This window comes from Procambarus clarkii, chromosome 92 (genome assembly GCF_040958095.1).
Source record: "Procambarus clarkii isolate CNS0578487 chromosome 92, FALCON_Pclarkii_2.0, whole genome shotgun sequence".
Taxonomy (NCBI): Eukaryota; Metazoa; Arthropoda; class Malacostraca; order Decapoda; family Cambaridae; genus Procambarus; species Procambarus clarkii.
Window position 1 is genome coordinate 5,696,284 of NC_091241.1, and position 8,651 is coordinate 5,704,934.

The 8,651-nt window shown below is 43.1% G+C and overlaps 1 protein-coding gene across 1 annotated transcript in view; it reads right to left on the reverse strand.

Annotated features, from left to right (window-relative positions):
* Positions 1-8,340, reverse strand: part of LOC138349513 (uncharacterized) — a 26,203-nt gene extending 17,863 nt beyond the window's left edge. The window contains exon 1 of the mRNA XM_045769998.2: positions 8,166-8,340. Within this exon, the coding sequence (XP_045625954.2) occupies positions 8,166-8,305 (140 nt within the window). The 5' untranslated portion in view covers positions 8,306-8,340. The remainder of the gene's footprint in view (positions 1-8,165) is intronic.
* Between the last annotated feature and the right edge of the window lie 311 nt (positions 8,341-8,651).

Sequence of the window (8,651 nt, forward strand, 5' to 3'; positions counted from 1 at the left end):
TTTACAATTTCATTAATCTACAGCCGTATAACAATTTCTAAGCGACTGACAGCAACAGCTCCTGCGCGTGACTTGGCTGTCAGATGCACGATACCACTACTAATTCTATTATAAAAACCTTATTGTCGGCCATAAAGAGTTTTGAGTGTATGCGGGACGAATTCTTTATCAGACAAAAACTACCCCATTGTGAAAGATGGTTGGTAGAGGACACAAAGAAGCGGCCAATCAGCGAGAGCCCCGTGTTTATTTACATGTGTGGAAATCCTGTTTCATGATTGGCTGGCTGGATCTGTTTCATGATAGGCTGGCAGGATCTGTTTCATGATTGGTTGAGAGTATCAGTGAGGAATGAGGCTGGCAGCGAGTGGACGCCATTAGACCACACCACTGATATTAACAACGTGCAGAATTATAGTCATTTGGGGATATATACACCGGGAGGTGGAGCCTACTTCTCGGTGGATATACACTTGATGACATACATTAGGGCTGGACTATGATTAGGACTGTATACTTACGGGTTGGTCAGTACAGGTCTTGTGGCGGCCTTAGCCCACCGGAAACTGGTAGGCCTTAGGCCCGACACCAAATCAATTCATGAGGCCTTCTAACTAATGTTGACTTTTGTACTTCATTGGTAATGTTATAGTCACACAGGGGAGTATGATCTCCATGTTCTAAAGCACTTGAAAAATTTTAGGTTTTCAAAATTGTGCATAGGCTAAATTAACAATGGCTAATTTTACCAAAGGCTAACATTAACAAAGGCTAGGGTTAAACCTTTAACATTTGCAACCCATATAAGACATATCTGAATCAATGCGGGGCCATCACACATGCTAAGCATAATGATAATTAATAAGATTAATAATAACAATAGTAAAAAACAATACAAGTCTATGGCGTCTATGCCTAATGTGCAATTCGAGTAGGCCTACACGTGATAAAGTAATTATCAACAGAAGGTACCAAGCCGGGAAGGCTATGTAGCAACTAAACTCGACCGATTAAGAAAAAATATCTATAAGTGATTACGATAAGGGATTGTATATGTTATACACGTACCGGAAACTAATTACACTACAGGGGGGAACCCATGTTCTATAACATATAAGTATATAATATGTGATGTAGCAAGCCGTCAGCTCTTGTAGTAACTGTTTGGTCGACAGTACCAGTATGTATAGTGACAGTCAACCTCTTTAGTACTATTAATTTTAGAGTCCGGAATAAAGCTTAAAACCAGACAAATATTCCTAGGCCTAGTATAGCACTAATATATATTATATAAACTAAATTATTCCTATAATAGCTAGCAGGAGGCTTAAGCTTGTTAGGAGAGGTTAGGACTTATATTTATGATGCTATTAAAACGTTTCCTGTTTGTCCAAATTCAGTAATACAAGTAAACTTTCCAGTGGTCCATCACTACATATAGTAACTATTGGGTGGAAAGTCCCAAGAAGTACTATCATTTCAGGAGGCTGGGCAGGTTGTACACACAAATGGTGTATTAAGTGAAGGCCGCAGACAGGCAGCTCTAGCACCATGGTGACAGTAGTGCGTGTGAAACTGTTGAACACGAGTCATTACCACAGGGGGAACCGGTGGTAATGGCCCAGTGGTGATGGTGTTCCATTACCGCCAGTGGTGGCGGCGGTATGGGAGACCACTGACCAGGTCCACTATGGCCCGGGCCTGCCTTTCAGCCTCGCTGCCCACTCCAATATCAAAACGCCTGGTAAACGGTAATTTATACTGTACGACCATAAAGGGAGACTGAGATAGGCCTCTACATGTGCGGGAGAGTGAGATATAGGCTTCCATATGTGCGGGAGAGTGAGATATAGGCTTCCATATGTGCGGGAGAGTGAGATATAGGATTCCATATGTGCGGGAGAGTGAGATATAGGATTCCATATGTGCGGGAGAGTGAGATATAGGATTCCATATGTGCGGGAGAGTGAGATATATGCTTCCATATGTGCGGGAGAGTGAGATATAGGATTCCATATGTGCGGGATATATATATATATATATATATATATATATATATATTATATATATATATATATATATATATATATATATATATATATATATATATATATATATATATATATATATTATATACATACTCCCATACATGCAGAGGCCTGTGTTATAGGCATACACACGCACTGTACAAAAACAAACCCGTTTACAAATTATGTCATTATATAGGAGAATATGATCATTCTCGTCCAAGTCAATTATTCTATGTCATTTTTCAACTCATTCGAACAAGCAGCAAGCACTATGTATGCTGGAGAGGATGGAGTTAGTCGTATAACCCCAAAGTAACTCATTGTTACTAAAGGACTATCAGCCGCGCATTAGACAATCCAGAACGATCGACTATCCACCCTATCCCTCCCTCCCCAAAGATATTCTGAATAAAACCTATGAACGTAAAAACTGGCGATAAATAAAATGTACGATGGCTTTATTTGGCTTTAATAAAGATGTGTAAGCCTTCATTTATAAGAATTTTTAGAATTAAATTCAATGGATATTTTACTGCATCCAGAAATATTTCCCTTTATGTTTCCCTCCACACCCCGTCCTCGTTCTCCACCAAACTAAAGTCCTGGGTGAGCCGCTGAGGTCCACATAGGCCTACGGAAAGTACTATAATGCGATTAGAAACAATCCTGGCTTTCACTTTTGATAGTACTCCATCCATGTTGGCCTCCACCCCCAAGCCATAATAGGAACTACGGCCAAGAATACTACTGATAATATATTTTTACATTATGGTTTAATGTTATCTAAAGAGGCTTTTCTTCTTATCTCATTTGGGCCCACTATTCTCCCTTCAGACCTGCCACAACGTGATGGGTCAATAACGGCTACCTGGCAACCTTAGCGTGCCCGGGGCGACATCTGTTGGCGGCGGTGCGAAGTGAATCCTGAATGGTGGCAACACTCCCAGCAGTCCTGAACGGTGGCAACACTCCCAGCAGTCCTGAATGGTGGCAACACTCCCAGCAGTCCTGAATGGTGGCAACACATCCTCACACTATGCTTGTACTATGATCACACTGACTATAACCTTGTATTGCCTCCAAACAGAAATAATTCACAGAGAACCTCATTAAAATTTCTTGAACCTGCCACAAAGTAAGATCAATACCAGCCTATCATCACGTCATCATACACGAAGAGCCACGTGAATCAAGAAAAACATCCTCCAACAGATGGTCGACTTAGCTGTATCTCAAAGCTTATGTCATCTACCCATGACCGTCCTCAAATGTAAACTGTCGGCAAAGCTATTCACGCGCCCTATATATCTACGAATTTTAAGGTGACAAACAAAACAAAAACAAAATTATAGACTAATCCATTACTAATACGAGAAATTTAAATAATTTAATCCACAATTATACGTCACCCAAAATCGTTGCCAAGTATCACAAGTTTGCCCGTAATGTGCGCCTGTGTATGTACTTTTGAGTACACCTAGCGAAGTACACGTGTCTGTATACCTGTGGGTATACCCGCGGGTAGGGGGGAGGCCGTGTACACCACCCAGGTATAAACCCCACAAATAATTTGCCGCGGTATTCAATTCTAGAAATTTGTTTGCAGTATAGAAGGCAATAAGTATTGCAATGTTGAAAACTGTACTTTTTATAATCATACAGTATTACACGACTGTACGGCGTAGAGTGTTGTGGTGGTGGACACCGACCGTAGAGGTGGGACGACGTGACTGTAGGGGCAGGGATGGCCGACGGACAAAACGTGTCTGGGGCACAAATTAGCCATAACTCAGCCCGGGAGGCAGCCCTGGCGGACCCCAGGAGGCTTGAAATGTGGAATGAGAGAAAGTTAGAGGAAGCTGTGGAATGAAGGAAACAGCTGAGGTAGTAAGAGAATGAAGTGAAAGTCTGAGACACGTAACCAAGGCCATGGGGAGGGAAAGGGGAGGAGAGAGAGAGAGAAAATGAGAGAATGAGTGAGAGAGAGAATGAGTGAGAGAGAGAATGAGAGAGAAAGAGAATGAATGAGAGAATGAATGAGAGAGAGAATAAGAAAATGAAAGGAGAGAGAGAGAGTGGGTCGAGGGAGCTACACACAGACAGGGTGTCTAGGAAACGACCGCAGAAGGGAATGCTTAAAATTGCCCAACGGAAATGGACATTGTTTTCATAATGTAGAAAATAAAGAATACACGCATCCTAATGACAGTTGGCTTAGAAAATATTGGTCTGGTGTTAGGCTCGGGGCCTATCAGCCGCAGGTGGGGGGGGGGGGGCCTCCACAAAACTGACCCGTCAGAAGTGGTGTAAGCCTCTTTTGTATACGTATAAGTAGTATACACTTCAGTGTATATTATATATATAATTTGCCTTAAAAGAAAAGTACGAACGTATGTAGTCCAATATGTACAAAAATCTTCAATATTACGGTGTTTTCATTTGTTCTAATGCGTCACATTTTCCCAGACTGGTCGATTCCGTAAAAAAATGCGAGGCACTAGGAGGGAGAGGAGAGGCTACCGGCACAGAACCCGTGTTCGTTAACCTACGCAGATTGTAATGATAGTTTGTTCATTACAAGTGAACAAGTTTATTGCGCCTAGTTTGTTCAGGCGCACTATCGTGTTGTTCACACTGCACAACATAGCCAGCGCCTGCCTTACCTACATATACAATAGTTTACATTTTCCACCTAGTCCGTAAAGCCTAGTCGACTCGACCACTATTGTGATTCAAAGCTAAAAGGCAAGTTTAATTTTTCTGTAAACTTACAAAAATAACACAGTACACACAAGAATTGATCGGCATTAATTTATCACAAGGATTTTTTTCCGAGATTTAATGTTCATGAACTAGCCAAGGTTAAGCAGTTGTAATTTTTCACGTTGGTGACTGGCAGTGCGCCACTTCCGTCAAGATTTGGTGTGTACTGCTTTTGTCGCAGTCGTGTGGCTTGCGCAGCTTACGTTATCTCAAGTTATACTATTATGCTAGTATCATTCCAAACAGCGCAGGGCCCCGTGGGTCTGTTGAAATAGCACAGGGCCGGTTGATGAAGATTAAGCCACCCTAAAGGTGACACGGGCATGAATAGCCCGTAAGTGGTGGCCCTTTTGAGCCATTACCAGTATCAAGAGCTGATACTGGAGATCTGTGGAGGTGCGACTGCACCCTGCGTGACGGGAGATGTCTCCCGTGCACAGGGCCCCCGTGGGTCTGTTGAAATAGCGCAGGGCCCCGTGGGTCTATACCTAAAGCGCAGCGCCCCATGGGGCTATCCCTAAAGCGCAACGCCCCATGGGGGCTATCCCTATAGAGCAGCGGTGAGGGTAGAAAAACGAGGATTCCCCAGACCATTCTCGCGAGCGTTACCAACCAGCCTCGTCAAACTGCTGCCGGCGTCAAGATACAAGATGGACGAGCGCGTACAAGATCTCCGGTATGTGAGAGAATAATCTGCTACTAAATACACCGCTGGAAATAGGTGTAATTTATTTTTGGAAGTTCACCGTTCACAAATATTTTCCCTCGTGGGAAGTGTTAATATTAACTCCAGGACACCCTTAGTCTCGTGGATCATCTTTTGGTATCAGTTAAGTAATGGAGCTCCCGCTTGCTCCAAGAAAATATGTACATCAATTAAGGTAAGAAACACACATTATATAAGTGCACATAAAATATCTATATTTACTAAATGTTAAGCTATTAATTTGGATTGTTCGCCACCTACGCTAGGCTCCCAGGAACTTGCATTGCCTTGTTACTTTCACGATGGGCTAACTTCCTACCCATCTACCTACCTGCTTGCCTGCCTTCCTCACTACCTACCCCACCTGCAGCACCTAAGCAAGCAAGGGAATTTCCGTTCGTGCCGTAATAAGGTGGTGGAGGTGGAGGGAATCTGTGTCAGCAGGGACAAACCGGCAGTGAGCCCAATTGTAGAGGAATACCCCAAGGGTGACCTTCACAACTGCCTCTCCCCAGCCCAGCATCGCATTATCTTCCTTTCAAACAACTTTCATTATAATTCATAATTACAAACACAACAACAATAAAAATGAGTTATTTCCACAGGTTTATCTAGTTTATATAATATGTTCAATTAGAGCTTCTTTTATTTAATGCACAGAAAGTTAAAATGAGCAAATATAAATAATGATAGCGTGAGGCAGAGAGAGCGCGCCGCGCCATTTTACAGGCCACCGGCTTGGTCAGACCGCCATACCTGTCCCGCCAACCTTCACGCCTGTATTCTTTCCCCACCAGGACAAAACTGGTTGCTCCTGTCTACGCGAACACTCCTGTTTAAAGTGACGATGGAAGAGACTCGTCCTAAAAACCCATATGTATAACAGCCAATAAAGGGGGAGGTCGATGGAAGGGGGGTTCAGAGGATCGATCATGGGTTCAGCAACTCATTTTAGCCAAACAAGTTACACAATTTATATAGTAATGTAATAACAGCACCTGCAAGTTGTACTTGTAGGTACTACAACCTAGTTTTCTATTACCTACAGGAATCAATTTTGGGATACTAATCTAAGATTACTCAAAAACTTGCGTTTAACCTGACTGAATAAATCAAATTTTCACTACGAGCTCATCATAGCCCGTGCTACTTGGAACTTTGTTCCGGGTAGCGAATCTTTAACAACAAATCCGATTTTCATATCCAACTGATTAAAACTTACTGCAACAGATCAATCGATATTTAAATTTCCGTGTCACTACGAATAATATGAATGAATAATATGAAATAGCCAACTCAACCACAAATGACACATGGCGGCCAGGGCCCACATGGGTCATAGTAAACTTACTAAACAAAAAAACCTACGAACAACACAAAATCAATAAATAACCCAACCCACATATATGAAAAAAATGAAAAATGACAACGTTTCGGGCCATCGTGGACCAAGAATGAGTTATTCTTGGTCTTAATTAATAACCCGAGCATAACAGGTTTAAGTCTGGACGCTTACTCCAACCTCATTGTTACGGGCTCACCATAGCCCGTGCTACTTGGAACTTGTTCCGAGTAGCTGAATCAATAACATCCAACCTCACATCCAAGACAGCGCTTCCAGTGATTCTTACCACACACACACACGTTACAGGGGACTCCAATGGGCCCGGTGTCATACTGAAGCAGACTTTCAAATCAAATTAGCATCTCTCCAAACTTATATTGCTTATGAACGACTACCAGAACCACTGCACGCGGCAACACACCCACATCATGTTATTGTTTTTAGATTCATGTACTCTGAACAAAAAGTTCGAAGCAGCACGGGCTATGGTGAGCCCGTAGTGGACTTCACATCCACATTGTATCAAAATGTGTCGTTGACTTCACCTGCTGACGTGACTGTGGACCAAACTCCATATTTATACGCTTTCATAAACTGAGGTCACGTTACTAGGGCTACACTTATGTTAAAATACGCAGTACTGACCATACCAAGAGAGACATCAAGCCTAGTGTGTTCACTTTCATGGTAGATGACGCCATCTACTCTTTTAAAGTCTACTCTTCTTCTAGTTTCTCTTGAACGGTATCTGTAACTGGTAAGGGAGGGATATCTGCAGCAGTCAAGAGAGGGACATCGGTACCCAACAAGAGGACTATCAGTAGCCGACAAAAAGGATATAGATTGCGGGCACGAGCAATATTGGTAGTAGTGAGGGAGTGTGTGACACACGAACCAGGGCCGCCCGACCAAAGGCCCCAAACTACCCTGACTGGCCACGTAAAGGACCTGAAACACACACACATTACCCAGACACAGATTTTGACAACGTTACACATAATATTAGTGGAATGTAAAAAAAAATATCTGGTTTTCTAACACTATCATCAAAGATTAAAGTGTCCTTAATAACCCTCCCGCTCTTGACAAGCCCTATAACCCCAAGAGCAGCTCAGCAGCCAAGGTTTCGGGCCATCGTGGACCAAGAATGAGTTATTCTTGGTCTTAATTAATAACCCGAGCATAACAGGTTTAAGTCTGGACGCTTACTCCAACCTCATTGTTACGGGCTCACCATAACGTCAGTGTGTGTGAGGTTCGTGTGAACAAGGCTGGAGCCCCGGGACTTGACGAGCCGCTACACACTGTAGGGAGCACCTACCTGTAGCTGTGTCCGTCACCGCAGGCCTCCTCGGAGTGTGTCCCTTCATGACACGCTGGGCCCGACCCTCCGCCGGCCCCGCCCACTGACCCTGACCGAGCACTACCACAGCCACACGTTATAGAGCTTAGCAACGACATTCTATTGTTAGTCGTGGTAATTCATATTTGTTAGTGTTCGAGAAGCCATGGGGATGGGGGAAAGTAATTGACTTTCCCCGAGTAAAGCTTACGCTGCCTGAAACTTTCATTCGTGCTTACCTAATGATCATAAACTGTAACATTAACTACATCAAATTGAAAACAAAAACTGATAAGTAGTTCACCATAAAATGTAAAATGTTTAGCATGAAGATGATCCGGGGACTCCCTGTGTGCTTACACGACGGCCAGCGCCCACACGACGGCCAGCGCCCACACGAGCCATCGTAATAAACTTACTAAACTAACAAAAAACCTACAAACATCATACAACAATAAAAACCCA